General features: G+C 38.3%; 1 protein-coding gene and 1 long non-coding RNA gene across 2 annotated transcripts; both read right to left on the reverse strand.

Moving 5' to 3' along the window:
• Positions 1 to 3,906: 3,906 nt before the first annotated feature.
• LOC134821957 (homeobox protein Hox-B4-like) lies at positions 3,907 to 8,245 on the reverse strand. Its single transcript, XM_063832789.1, has 5 exons — positions 8,190 to 8,245; positions 6,941 to 7,189; positions 6,263 to 6,484; positions 4,556 to 4,737; positions 3,907 to 4,350 (listed from the first exon to the last, which is right to left on the reverse strand). The coding sequence occupies exons 1-5, from the start codon at positions 8,236 to 8,238 to the stop codon at positions 4,102 to 4,104; spliced, it is 951 nt and encodes a 316-aa protein (XP_063688859.1). The 5' UTR covers positions 8,239 to 8,245; the 3' UTR covers positions 3,907 to 4,101.
• Positions 8,246 to 14,103: 5,858 nt separating this feature from the next.
• LOC134821771 (uncharacterized) lies at positions 14,104 to 15,426 on the reverse strand. The gene is made up of 3 exons (XR_010161048.1): positions 15,329 to 15,426; positions 14,551 to 14,644; positions 14,104 to 14,271 (listed from the first exon to the last, which is right to left on the reverse strand). It is a non-coding gene; the product is annotated as an uncharacterized LOC134821771 (long non-coding RNA).
• Positions 15,427 to 15,726: the final 300 nt, after the last annotated feature.

A 15,726-nucleotide genomic window follows, 5' to 3' on the forward strand; every position in this document is an offset into this window, starting at 1 on the left:
GTGCTCTGGAAATTGTGATAGTAGGTACCTGTTCAATTTGTTAAGGAGACTATCTCCTTTTCATATGTTGCAGGATCAGAATGTTCGTGAGGAACAGTCACAAAAAGTGAGTTGCCTACCTGCTGTGTGTTTTCGTACTCTGGTCTTCACTCGAGTTGCAGAGCTGCAATAAACGTATCTCAAAGAACATTTATATCTGATAATTGTGTTAGTACCAGTTTGATCAGTTAAGGTGAGGATTGCCTTGATCTGTCGGGTTCAGCTTAACTGCCTAGGTCACGAGTAGAACCGAAGGATCAAAACATATGTTGCTTGTTGCTCGTATCAACTATAGAACTATAAAACATCAATTTTGAGGGATAAGGAAGTGTTTATAGGTTCTGAAACCTAGCTAAATCGATTTTTCGTGCAATTTTAGGTCAGAAACAGTCATCAAAATGAGTTAATAAGAAGGTCGATTTCTCGGTTATTTTTGAGCTTTCGTTCAGAAAATAATTCGGGGCCTTCAAAGGGGGGTAACAAGAAGGCGTTACGAGTGTTACAAGCGTTCCATAATACAAAATGTGTATCACCTCTTCAACCCGCCTAACAGGGGCTTACCCTAAAAATGTAAACAAATGTGTATCACCTCTTCAACCCGCCTAACAGGGGCTTACTATTTATAAAGTAAACAAATGTGGTTCACCTCTCCGCCAGTATCCACATCTATAGTTTCGTCATTTTAAAGTGGATTAAATAGTTTGATCACGCCCACGAATCACCAACCATAAATTACGAATATTCTTGCTTGACATCAGGGACCCATTTATAAGCCGTATAAATGAGAGGAGGAAAGGTAAGAGGTGCGGTAAATAAATCGGGGTACGGTAACTTGGGGTTTTACTATAACTAGCAGGAACCCGTATAACCCTAAATGTGGTGTAAAAACTCAAGAGACTAAAATAATTATTACATATTTAATTCGCGTTTTAGACACCACTTGGGGGTTACTTACTTGGGTTACTTGGGTTGGGTTCCGAGCTAGAGTGCTACCAGACCAAGAATGTTTTGCATCTCCACCGCCAAGTAGTAGCGCGTCAGAGACACGTGCCACCGGCCCACTCCAGCATTGAGTTCCTGTTCTGTCCAGTGTACCCAGGTGTTGGTGGAGTGTCAGGGAATTCATTGAGGAAAGCATCAAGAGCAGGTTCGGAAGTGGTCAAGGTTAGGAGGGACTTGATGCTAGGAGGGACCACGTTGTACAGTGCAGAGGCTCTAGAGGCAAAGGAGTTGAACCTCAGGTTATTGACACTAGTGTACTTGGAGGACCCTAGTGGTCGTATACACGTAGTTCCGTATCGTGAGGTCTCGCGGAAGTTGATGTTCATACTGTTTGGAGCGAGATTGTTATAGATCTTCCAAACTAGGATGATAGTGTATCTCTCACGCCACCTCTGAAGGGAGTACATAGACAGGCGACGGACTAGGCGTTCCCAGTAGTTGAGACTTCCAAGACCCTGGATTTTAGCAGTGAAGGATCGTTGAACTGCTTCGAGTTTGATAATTTCGCACTGCATGTGAGGAGACCACAGAGAACAGCAGTATTCCAGATGAGATCGTACGTAGAACTTGTACAGGAGCATCATGGTCGCTACATCCCTGGAGATGAAGGTGCGTAGCACCCAGCTAGCCATGTTTCTGGCTTTGGCAGACTTCATTGCTATGTGAGTGCGCCAGTTGAGGTCTGGGTCGATATAGACACCCAGGTCCTTCACGTGGTCAGAGCCCTTAAGAGTCTCTCCAGATGGTAGTATGTAGGGCTGCTTCAAGTCTGGTAGTTTGCCGTGTTGTAGAAGCTGGAACTTTTCCTCGTTAAGCTCCATGTTGTTAGCATCAGCCCAATTCACAACCGAGAGAAGATCTTCTTGGAGAAGGATGCGATCGATATGGGAAGATATATCTTTGTGGAGCTTCAAGTCATCTGCAAACACTTTGATCTTGCTGTGCTTGACAACGGAGAAGATGTCGTCAATGTAGATGAGGAAGAGAAGGGGACCTAGGACAGTACCCTGAGGAACCCCACTGATGACATCGATGATCGTGGACATGACCCCATCCACGATAACATGCTGCTTTCTGCCAGTAAGAAAGCTGGCTATCCAGTCGTAGAGCTTACCACGGATACCAAAGGCCTGGATCTTCTTGAGAAGTATCTTGTGGTCAACCTTATCAAAGGCTTTGCTGAACTCGAGGTAGAGCACGTCAGCATTTTTGTCGAGGTTGAGATCGCAGATTATATCCTCGATGTGATGGAGAAGCTGAGTGAGGCAGTTCTTGCCTTTTTGGAAACCATGCTGATCAGGGTTGAACATGTTGTTGCGTTCAAGGAAGTTGACCATCTGGTTGCGCATGATGCGTTCACAGAGTTTGATGAGGTGAGAGGTCAGGGAAACCGGCCTGTAGTTAGCGGCTAAAGCCTTGCTCCCCTTCTTGTCCAAATTTTGGGCACTAAAATTCCTATTCCTTGGCCAATTTTTTATTTTTTCTTGATGATTTGAAAGCCATTAAAGCATTTGAACCAGTCAAAAAAGTTTCAGTTGTATTAATGCGGAAAGTCGCGTTAAAGTTGATGCCGTGGTGTCAGTAAAATGGTACGGATAAACACATATATACATATATACATATATGAATTTGTGAGGCCTATAATGTGTTTTATAAGTGCATCGAATAATGAATAGCTTTGTAAAATAATTGAATTAATCCTCTTATCTAGTGGAGGCTCTTACGGGCAAAAAGACGTGTTTTCTGCTATGAGTTTGGAGACCTAACTATTAATTGGACACAGTAGTGAGTAGTATGATGTGTAAGGATCAAGAATATGTTGTATCACTTCGTGACCCCCATTGTTGTTTCACTCTATCTTTTCTACAATACAACGTATGACAAATAATATGTTAAGAAATATAAATTTGACCTTATTAGTCACGTACTATACCAATGCGTGTTTGACAGTCTATTACTCTTAGGCCAATAAAGCATTTATGATTTATATTCAGATTTTGTCAGCAATAAGATCACATTGTTTTCTATTTGGTATGAAAATTTGAGCTAAGACAAACGTAATCTCGCTGAGTTATGGCTGTTTAAAAAGTTTGAAATTTATGATGAACGCGCGGGTGCCCATTGATAACAACTAAATGCTTTTGCGCGTATAGTAGTCCACGTCGAAAATTTGGCAATAACGCTTGCGGAGTGAAAATATTCAAACTTCGATAAAGTATATCAAGTGGGGACCCGGTACTTCTCGGAAGAGAAAAATTTAGGAAAACACGCGATACAAATATTTTTGGGTTGATTTACTACAACTGCAGAAAATTATTCAAAATTTAAGCAAAAATCGGCAAATTTCAACCAACTTTTTGGATTTTTACCCGGGGAAATCCTAGAATAATAGCTTAATTTTAATGCCATCATGTGCGGCTGTGTTTCAGCTATCTTCATGCAAATTTTGCTGATACACCAACAAAATTAACTTGCTTAAAAGTTCAAAAAACATGGTTTTTGGCCCAACATTTTTTTTGCGATTTTACCCGGGAAAACTCAGACTTATCATTTCAAAACTACTTTTAATCGATTCAACGGTCAAAAATACGTCTAGAAATGTGTATCTGGACTCTGGAGTCCCTACGGTATCGAGCAGAAAATGCCCATAAGAGCTTCTACTACTCGATCCGGTTCAATATTTTCATTGATAGCGTTGTCAGTTACTAATAGTAATACTATTTATAAAGTGTCCGCTATCGTCTACAGTCTATGATAAGGTGTCCGTTTAGAATCAAATATTTGGTATAATTGATATCTTATGTTACAAATAAAATCAAGTTATATATATATATACATTATATAATGGTCATTATTCTTATGTTCAAAATATTGTACAACAATTTAAATAAATATTCATGATCCGTCTTATTTGTCTCTTTGACCATTTATATGTGTAAGCATGAAGAAGTCAGCAGTTTTAAATTTCTGACATCCATAACATTTTTATAGCAAATTTTAACATGCATTTTGTTTCATTGTTCGATCGCGTTTCAGCTCACAATAGAATTCACCAAGGATTCACCCTACCAAATAATTGGAGGAAAACGAATTCAGCACGCTCGATAAACCCCTTACTCCACGAGAATCCCGGGAACCTATCGTTGACATATCTGACACGTTTTCGTAGCGTGCGGCGTTTTGGTCTTGCAAAATGTCGTACCGCGCAGCGCTCTGTTCTTGGGCGAGGTCGTTTCCTGGACTGTCCCGAACTTCTGTCTGCTGTCCTTTCTTCCACTTCATTCTTCGGTTTTGGAACCATGTTTTTACCTGAATCAAAAGAACATGAGTTTTGTGGTTGTTGTTAAATTTCAATGGATCATGGACACGTTTTTGTTGTTTCACAAAACAAATTTTGAATCATAATTGTCATCACATTCGATTTTTAAAGTTTATCTTGCGACAAATGAAGGAATAAATAAATAATTTGTTCAATTAATCAGCCGATTAATTAATTAACTTATCATCTAATTACCTGAGTCTCACTGAGGTCGAGATTAACTGCCAACTCCACCCTTTCTGGCACACTGAGATATTTTTGAGCTCTGAACTTGTCTTCAAGCCCAGTCAGCTGATCATCGCTGAATACTGTGCGAGCTTTTCTTCTTCGGAGAGGTCTGACGGTGATGGGGAACGAAGAGGGTGATGTGCGGTGATCTGAAAATTGGGAAATCAGTATGATTTATAGAAAAGTTTATTATTAGGTTAAATTTTTACCTGACAGTCAAAATAATTAATGATTTTTGTTGTTTCATGAGTTGAGTTCACATAACTTATTACTTTATAATTATTACACGATAGCTTTAATTAAAGGTATATGTTCCAGCTGGTTTGGAGTGTCAAAGTTTCAGTTCTACGCTTTCGATTCTTTAATCTAAATTCCAGAATGACTTCCTTACTAACAATATTAATTTTGTAATTATTTTACTACATTATTCGAATGACTCCCTTATTTTCTCGCTAATTAATAAGTCGAATGAATTTGTGAATAAACCGATTATTAATATTATATTGGAAACTCCACATGTGCTTGCTGATTTAACAAATGACATAACCAATAATTCTGTCATAAACCGCCTGTCATTTTATATTTCTCGTTAATAATCTAACAACTACTAATTTCACCAAGATGAGGATCGTAAGGAGCGCAGCTTCCATCATAAACGCACTTCCAAATGCTATTGATTGTTGCAGAATTTCTTAATCGTCTGTTAACCCGTCACGTGATTTCTCTTAAACCGTGCACGTGCAAATATCTCGATCACGTGTCCATCACCATGACAAATCATCAGCCAGCTCTCCAATCACGTGGACAACTTGTCAATGGGTTAGGGAAATTAGCTCTGCAAGACAAGCATTAGACACTTACTGTGTCTAACGAGCAAATTGCTTATTAAAACGTTAATTGATTGAATTTAGCAGATTAGACGCAGTGCATTATGCGGAGATGAGCGCACGGTCGACCATTTTCACAATTTTAAGCGACGATTACCAGCGAGAAGAAGGCACCAAGCAGTCGTGTTAACATGACCACGTGGGCGGGTCACGTGTTAGTTGGACCAGACCGGCTGTTTAACTAACGGTTAATGTGGGGTAATCCGCCCTGTTAATCTTAACAGCTCGGTAAGTGGGCATAATCCCTTTTAATGGATTTTAGGAGATTCTTTGAGCTAGTGTATGGTGATTTAACAGGTAGGTGGGGAGCTTGATTTGATTAGACAAGCTGAATGATTTTAAGCTTTATGACACATGTCTAAGATAAATATGCGGGTGATTAAACGAGCTTTAGCATGTGCTAGATAGGTGCATTACAGGATTTACAGATTTAGCATTACAGGATGCCCGATGCTAAGTTAGTCATCGGTGGGGAGGAACTCCACTATTTTTATAAACGTGACAGCGATTGGACTCGCCCATGTTTCTTATATTCCCACACAGCACCCAATCAATGACAATTGACAGGGCTGCTTGATAGGATGCTTGCGTGGCTTCATAACTCGTTCAAATATTTACTCTGCTGTAAAGACTTAAAGAAATAGATCGATATAAGCATCCCAATAAGATTGAACCGACAAAAAAACCGATTTAAATTAATATATTATAACTTACAGCTATGACAAGAGCGGCTGTAATTGACACTGAACCGACAAAAACCGATTTAAATAAAAATATTATAACTTACAGCTATGACAAGAGCGGCTGTAGTTGACACTGGTGGGAAAAGCAGGGCGAGCTGGAAGTAGCTCCTGTCGAGGAGGTGACGTCATCATCAAAGATCGTGACGTCATGAAGTCGTGAGATGACGTCACCAGATCAGACTGGGCTGGGATCCGAGGTAGGGACAGGTCCTTTAAACTGATACTCTCGAGGGACGACTTGAGAAGAGTTGAGGAGGAGGCTTTTTCTGAAGAAAATGTTATGTAGAGAATCGCGAAATAATAAATTTGGTTCCTCAACTTAAATTAATATTTAATCCACTCTTATGCAAGTTTTTACTGAACTGATCAAAGCTTTTTGACATGAAAATGTTAATCGGCTTATTCGCTGTCTCACTTTTTATTAAATCGCACTTAAACGATCGAATTTAGAAAAACTGTCAACGATAGATAATTTCACTGTCAGTGATCAAGTGCTCAAGTGTATCAGCATCTGGTTCGTAGTTACTGCATAGTTTAACCACCTTTAAATTTTATAGGAGATATTTTACCCTACATAAATAACCTCTTGTACAATGTTCTTGAACAAGAGAATTGATTGGCTAGAATATCTTTCTGTCTGGAAAGTTTTTATGTAAAAAATAGTAAGTCTAGGAAACTGTTGACTGAACTTGATTAATAATCTTTAAAACGGCAGTAATTACCTAACAAAGCTTTCAAGAGCTCAGTAGCGTTGTGTGTGTTTAGAGGAGGAAGGAAGATATCAGATCTTGAGGCTCCAGGTGTTTCAGTATCTGACGTCATCATCTTCTCTGGTGACGTCATCATATTGTCGGATGACGTCATAGTCTGGTCAGGTGACGTCACGTGGTTTGGAAATGTTACCCCGCGGTTCAAGGGTTTTAATTGAGAAGGCAGAGGGGGGAGGTAGTGGTCTGAGTTATGTTTTCGTTCTGAAATGGTTAATTCGATTTTAAATATTTTTCGGAGAGAAATGATAAATAAGGGCTGCCAAAAAACTAAAAAGAGCTCAAAGTAAGTGGCAATATCATTTAAAAAAAGCGAAAGTATAATCGATTATAAAGTTATCGGTGATACAATTTCGTTACCACAAGAAGCGAAATAAATTTTAATTTTGGGGAATTATTTCGGACTAATTTTGCAAAACAAAACATCAGAATTATCAGCAATATGCGTTTACTTGTAGCTTGATCAGATAATGGCTTCAGAAACTATGGCGCGCACTCTAAAAATGTTGGAAAACTTTTATGCTGATACCTCTTCGTTATAAACAGTGAAAGATTTTTAAAGCTTTTACTTTAAACTGTTTAAACCAGTAGAGGCCGTGTACAATATATCGCTAAAAAGTAAAACCTGGGCGTTATTTGATTATTATATCTTTTGGTACAGCATGAATTTATGCCTAACTTCAGCACCTACCTACCATTCTACCATAATTTTCTCTGATCTAGAATTTACTGTCCCCTTAAACGTAAAGATATTAACGGAATAAATACTTGATAAGAAAATTAGATGTGGGGAATTTGGGTCAGTCGTGATACTGTTTACCGTTAAAGACAATGAAAAGTATCACGACTGACCCAAATATGCAGTTTTATCAGTATTATGCATTACAGTCGGAAATTTAGAATTTAGAATTTAGAATTTAGAATTATCTTTTACATGTCGTTGAATATTTCTCGATTCTGCAGAAAATTTAAAATTTAGGCTAAAATCCTCCATTAGTTAATTACATTTTCTGTAGGATCTTCAAAACTAAACAAAATTCAGGATTGAAATTTACTATTTCATCATTAAAATACGCAAGTATTGAGAATTTGTTTATATTTCATAAAATCACGTTGTAATGACCCAGAAAATTGTAAATTTGTAACCGACCGCTAAAGGATCAGTCAGTTAATAGAAGAAAAGCTTACAAAATATCAATCCTACCTGCAGTAACTGATTTATCCAGCAGATCAGCAATGAGAAATGAAGACATCCGTCTTTTTGACTCGAGCTCTTTTACACCCATTGTGAAATTTATCCTTGCTGGAATACAAAAATAAATTAATCTTTCTTCGAATTGAAAGAAGGAAAGGTCGGGAAATTATATAAATGACGATGCGATAAACCATTTATCCGGCCAAATGTTGGTTGTTTGGAGTTGAAATTTCAATGTATAAAACGTGCGATGCCCACAATTAACAATGGATGCAACAAAAGTGAATTTTATGTGATTGATGGTTGACCTCAAATGATCAACATCACAGCAAATAGGCATTTTAAAAGCTATTCAGTAGGCGCCATGGTAGAGTACGTCAGCGTGACCAGAAGTTCACACCAGACAGAAAGCACAAACTAAATATCGATATCTCAAAAATGAGTGTTTTAAAGATTTCAGGGCCGTTTTAACCGGCTGTAGTTATCTAACTTTCCCACCACTTCACGCAATATGCTCGGTTATTGTAGTTAATCCAGCAACTATCAACATGCAACCTTAACCGTGTGGTGGGAAACATAAGTATCGTTTGTTTTGCCCTGTACTGCAATTGCACGGTAACCACGTGATCAGGTGATGAGCCTGCACGTGGGCGGAGAGTAATGTGTCACGTGGTCGGGGAGATTACTCTGTGTTTTGTATAATAATAACTTTGCGGAGTGTGCTCGTGTTGATCACTTGATGGTTATCGTAACGAGCATGTGAGGTTGGGAACTTTTGTTGTTTTGTTACTTTCAAACAAAAAGATATTATCAAGATCGGCTGCATTTTAGTGCACCTTTTAAGCAAGATATCAAGCTATAACAAAAAGAATTTAGCCACCATAATGTGTCAACTTTTTGCAACATTTTTAAGCAAGAAAAGCTCATTAACTATAGACATCCACCACAAACGAATTCAACGGGGGCGAAAAATGAATTCGTTTAGTAGCAGACATAAGCGCTTTCAGAATAATTATAAAATTGAACCGTTGTTCAGCAAATTTCAGTGACTGTCTCGTTAATTTATTAAGGAGCAAAGTATATTTAACGGGGAGGAACAAAAGTAGTTCCCTTCACTCAGGATGAAGTACTTCAGCCCAAACACTGGACCAACCAACAATGGGGCAGCGGACCCCGGCACAAAAACCCCTCTAACCATTATAACAACAAGTCACTAAAGATTACTATCTAAATAGTCAGGTGCCGTGTCACGTGACGTCACCGTGACAACACGTGACGTCACCAGGGCAACTAGACACTCCAGCTAGGCTGACAATGAACACAACCGTCATCTCAGATTGGAGGCTCACTGGACATGTGATATGGTCGTCTACACTCCCATTGGTTGTGCAATTCAATTAGCCATTAGCAAAGGTTGCACTAGCCTGATAAACAGAGGCTAACCACGTTATACCTGATAATAACTTTGCGGAGTAACAATACTATTTGCTTGTTAGTTGTTATAATGAGGTCGTGGAGCATCTCCAGCCGTTAGAAGAATAGAACCAACAAATCAATTACCCAATTAGGCCCCTTGTTTTCACCCCACCTAATGAAGGCCCATTGTATGGTTTACAACAAAACTTTTCCCCCTTATTGAGTTATAACCATGTTCCTGTTATGCACCCCAGCTTAATAATAAGCACGAATATTTCCTACCCACACACACACCTGTAGTGTGGCGAGCATTATAGTCAATAAAACGCAAATTATAGTGGTGTTATATCAAACCCGGCCCTGATAAGCGTTTATTAGTAGTCTGGGTTCTAACACCCACGTGGGTTAGCAGGGCAAGCAAAGCAGGCGCTAATCCTTCGCTCTAACTCATCATAATAACTTTGCAGAGGAACAAGACGCTGGACAGGTCTTAAGTGATTTTAACAAGGTAGTGTGATCGGCCAAATTGTCGTTTACATAGGGCGGCGGTGCGCTCCTCCTCCTCCTCCTCCATGAATTGGATTTGATAAAGTTTGGGGGTACAGGTTACTTAAGAGTGCTTTGTTGTGGGGGAGCGATGCACTCCACCTATCTGTTAAATTGTTAAATATGGAGAGATTGTAAGGTCGTTATAACGGAGAATGTTATTTAGAGCAAACAGATAGAATAACTTGAAAAACTTTAAGCCTTTATAGGGAGGTGTGGATATAGTGAGAATTATTGTGGTAGAAATATAAGCTTTCATACGACTGAGATTACAATAATAAATAAGATGAGTGCCCGAATTGTTTATAGTAAAATAGTAGTCCTAGCTTCCTAGGTATGAGCGCATTTTAGCACTGTTGTGTTTTCCAAATGAAGCAAGCCTTTCAGATGGAGAAGTAGTGATTAGTGTTCCCGTGTTTCACTTACAAATGTTGAAATTTTAACACCCCAGTAACTTAGATATTTGTCTGTGACAGCAGATAAGTATAAGTATTACTCGGTAATATTATATTATAATTTAGTATTTATACTTATAAGTGTTAGTGTTAGTGTTAGTGTTAGTATAAACTATAAGTATTATTGTGTTACTGGAAAATAGAGTCCTTAGTCCGTCAAAATAGACAACAGTTTCTTTATTCGACAGTAGAATGAGGATATAATGGGCAGATAGGTATTGCCATCATACGGCCTCTATACATCCTCTGTACAGCCTCTATACGGCCTCTATACGGCCACAATAAGACCACCATACGGCGTCTATACGACGTCTATACGGCCACAATAAGACCACCATACGGCGTCTATACAGTGGCGTAACGAAGGGCCCCGCTGACCCCGCTGTGCAGGGGGGCGCCGTCTTAGGGGGGCGCCAAATCGTCGTTTGAATGTGGGACAATTTCGAAAACTTAACTAAAGTACTAGCAAAACTGCGCGTTTTGCTCTAGATACACACTTTTTTAGAGATTTTACCGGCGTATCCTCTAAAATCACCTAATTTGTTCAATTTTAGGGAGGGGCACCAAAAGGGGAGGGGGCGCCAACAGGGGGGCGCCTTTGCGGCAGGGGGCGCCAACAGGCAACGTTACGCCACTGCGTCTATACGGCGTCTATACGGCCACAATAAGACCACCATACGGCCTCTATACAGCCTCTATACGGCCACAATTATACCACCATACGGCCTCTAAATGGCTTAAAAGCGACCACCAAACAGATCCTCTATACAGTTTCTATATACGGCCACAGTAAGACCACCATACGGCCTCTATACAGCCTCTATACGGCCACAATAATACCACCATACGGCCTCTATACAGCCTCTATACGGCCACAATAATACCACCATACGGCCTCTAAATGGCTTAAAAGCGACCACCAAACAGATCCTCTATACAGTTTCTATACGGCCACAGTAAGACCACCATACGGCCTCTATACAGCCTCTATACGGCCACAATAATACCACCATACGGCCTCTATACAGCCTCTATACGGCCACAATAATACCACCATACGGTGAACGGACCGAATCACTACATGACTGAATCCCTAACGGACTGAATCACTACCAATCACTATTGGTAGGGATTGAGGTATACTTTCGGACTGAATCACTACCGGACTAAATCACTACCGCTAATATCTAGACCTAACCACTTTGATGTGATCCCTTACATTTTTCGTGATAATTGACTAAGCAGAAATTTGGTCAAAGATCACGTCATGATATTAGAACTAGTGAACTAAGATCATCTGGTAGGGATTGAGGTATATTTTCGGACTGAATCTCTACCGGACTAAATCACTACCAGTAGTGATATTTGGGTGGTAGTGATTCCGTCCGGTAGGGATTCAGTCCTACAATGAACGGACCGAATCACTACATGACTGAATCCCTAACGGACTGAATCACTACCAATCACTATTGGTAGGGATTGAGGTATACTTTCGGACTGAATCACTACCGGACTAAATCACTACCGCTAATATCTAGACCTAACCACTTTGATGTGATCCCTTACATTTTTCGTGATAATTTACTAAGCAGAAATTTGGTCAAAGATCACGTCATGATATTAGAACTAGTGAACTAAGATCATCTGGTAGGGATTGAGGTATATTTTCGGACTGAATCTCTACCGGACTAAATCACTACCAGTAGTGATATTTGGGTGGTAGTGATTCCGTCCGGTAGGGATTCAGTCCTACAATCCCACCATACGGCCTCTAAATGGCTTATAAGCGACCACCCAACAGATCCTCTACCTATGCAGCCTCTATACGGTAACCAATAACCATGCGGTCTGTATACGGCCATTATAAATATCAACCATATGAAAGCCGCATGTCGGCCTTAAGATGGCCGTATGGTGACTGGGCATTGGAGAGACTTTATGCGGACAAGAATTTACGATGATTGAATAATATTATCATTCATCAAAATTTTTGGTGAACACAGAAAAACCGCCACATTTTATTGACAATGTATAAAAATATTAAATAAAAGATTACTCTTGCTTTTCCCCAAATATAAATCACAGTTATATCAATTACACACACACATACACTCCGCAAAGTTATCATCACATAAAATACAAGATGTTATAAATCTGATCCCGTTACATCAAAAATCATTACTGAAACCGCTCCTACATATTATCTTGTTAGTTACTTTTGGTCACCCGCTTAAAAAATCTAAAATACACAACCGTGCAATGAAACAAGCCAAGTTGGCTTATTTCATTGCTTAAAGCCAACTCTTTAAAAAAGTAATTATGGCTTCTCACTAATTCTGACACAGAATTATTGCCTTGATTCAGTCACTGAATCTGTATAGGTCACTGAAAATGTAAGGATAAAGAACAAACGCTTGTTTCCCAGGCTAACAATCTCACTTCGTCGACTGCTGGAAAGATTTAGCAATGAAAAGTGCTCCTTTATGAAGCATTCAAGAAATTCCGACATGTTTTAGCATCAGCTCAAAAGTGAGCCTGTTTGACGCATACCGCACAATAATTTGAGATCAATACTGAATACAGATAGATATTTAAGCCTCTTAGTTGATATTGGTCACTGCATACAAATCATTTGCGTAACAATGAATTCATAAAGTTATTCATGTCTTGATCTGGAAGCCAAATCAGTTCATCAAATCATTTCAATAGTTCATTTCAAAAGCAAGTGTTCGATTCTTGTTTATGATTCGGCTACCAGATCAAACATTTTCTCATAAACAGCGAATGACTTTCTGAAATGTGCAACATCGCAAAAGTTTGCAATAGATTTTTAAAATTTGACAACGAGTAAATAAATCTAAATTCGTGGTGTTTTACTTGATACTTTAATATAACCCCACGGATATCATAGTTCGTCCATCAGGTTTATTTATTTATTTCCCTCCAAATTTTATGTTACCTTCATCGACCTAAGCATATTAGCATATTAGCATATTAGCATATTAGCATATTAGCATATTAGCATATTAGCATATTAGCATATTAGCATATTAGCATATTAGCATATTAGCATATTAGCATATTAGCATATTAGCATATTAGCATATTAGCATATTAGCATATTAGCATATTAGCATATTAGCATATTAGCATATTAGCATATTAGCATATTAGCATATTAGCATATTAGCATATTAGCATATTAGCATATTAGCATATTAGCATATTAGCATATTAGCATATTAGCATATTAGCATATTAGCATATTAGCATATTAGCATATTAGCATATTAGCATATTAGCATATTAGCATATTAGCATATTAGCATATTAGCATATTAGCATATTAGCATATTAGCATATTAGCATATTAGCATATTAGCATATTAGCTAGTATTTTATCATGTTCCCATGATCGCATGTTAGTATGTAAGCATGTTAGCATGTTAACATGTTAGCATGTTAGCATGTTAGCATGTTAGCATGTTAGCATGTTAGCATGTTCGCATGTTCGCTTGATCACATGTTTGCATGTTAGCATGTTCGTAAGCACCCTGTTGTGTTTGATAGGACAGGATTCTGAGATCTGTTTAGTTGTTTGTTTTATTTCTCAGTACCGCTTTGTTCCTGTACCATTCTTACTCCCACTGCTGCCGCTTATTTTCTTCTTTTCGCTGTGATGTAAAGATATTATGGGTACTTTTTCTAGGAAAGAAAGCCTACAAAAACACAAAACCATGGTCACCATATCACCCCACCCCACCCCAGATCGGCCACTACTCAACACTGATAATTTTCTACAAATACATATAATATTTTGATTGATCTAATTGAAAGCCCCTCGAAAGGGAGTGTCTCTAATGGACGAAATCTAATTTATTGTATACATCATAATCAGTTTTAAAAGTAAAACCCCGATGGGCACTCCTGAACAGAGAGAAGGGGTAATCTACCTGTAGAGGTTGATAACTGTCCGCAACAAGTCATTAGTGCTGGCGGCTCCTCCCAACCTTTGTACGGCAATCTCCGCTAGTCTTCTATCATAACCTGGACAATGTTTCATTAATTACCTAATCGGGTAATTAATTAGTTAATCAGTTACGTATGTAAAACTGAGCACTGATAGCATGAAAGTATTGAAACGTCACGATCTAGTCAGGATGTTGAACAACCTCTTCCTCTTTCCCAATAGTCATGATATCTCTTAAATTAAATTATCTGTAGTCAAATTATATTAATAAAGTTACATTACATTATTCAACCTAATCAATTTCTGTCATTGTTATTGATGTGCAATATCTACAGCTAGTACTATGGAACGGATAATTTATTTTTCAATATCGCCTCAACAAAGGATCTAGTCCTCGAGAACCACTACTTGCTGTGTGGGCCAAGAACAAAGCCTACACTTTATTTTATCTGTAGAACGCAACCATGAACTAGGATTGAATTTGATATTCAGCATAATATAAACTTATATATCCAGCACCCGATGCCGGTACACTTTGTACGGCCACGTATTTGATAATTAAATTTGTGTTTTTGCACGTGAAAATTGAAAAAGTGTGTCTTCTTAAATCAAATGTGTATTTTAAATGTCTGAAATTTTTTTCTGAAGAACTATAAAAATCGCGTGTTTTCATGAAATGATGTTCACTGATACCGTCATTCAGTGATAAAGACTTATTAGATAAAATTAAGACAAGAATAGGATAAGAAGATATTCCGTACCAAGTTTTGTAGCGTAGTCTATGAACTTCCTCCCTTTCTCAGCGCTTGTCTCACCCCGATCGTTATTAGATCCTCTGTGACTGAACATGACCATTGATACTCCTGATTTAGCTAAAGTTACTTCGTTAAATGTAATATTTATTCTTTTTTTGAAACCTCAATTGCAATGAACTGAATTTTGAACTAATTTTAGATTAATGGAGATTAGAAATTAGAAAAGTAAAACAAAAATCTGGTTCCAAAATAATTCCATAAAATTGCAAACCAATTTCGGTAGAAAAGAATCTATGAAGTGTAATACCAGTCTCAAATCAAACATAAAAAGAAGGCTTTTATAGATTTGATAGACCTATAAATAAATTTTATGTTTTAAAATTTAAATAAGATATTTCCAAACG

The sequence above is a fragment of the Bolinopsis microptera genome, chromosome 10, assembly GCF_026151205.1.
Source record: "Bolinopsis microptera isolate Bmic1 chromosome 10, MBARI_Bmic_1.0, whole genome shotgun sequence".
Taxonomy (NCBI): domain Eukaryota; kingdom Metazoa; phylum Ctenophora; class Tentaculata; order Lobata; family Bolinopsidae; genus Bolinopsis; species Bolinopsis microptera.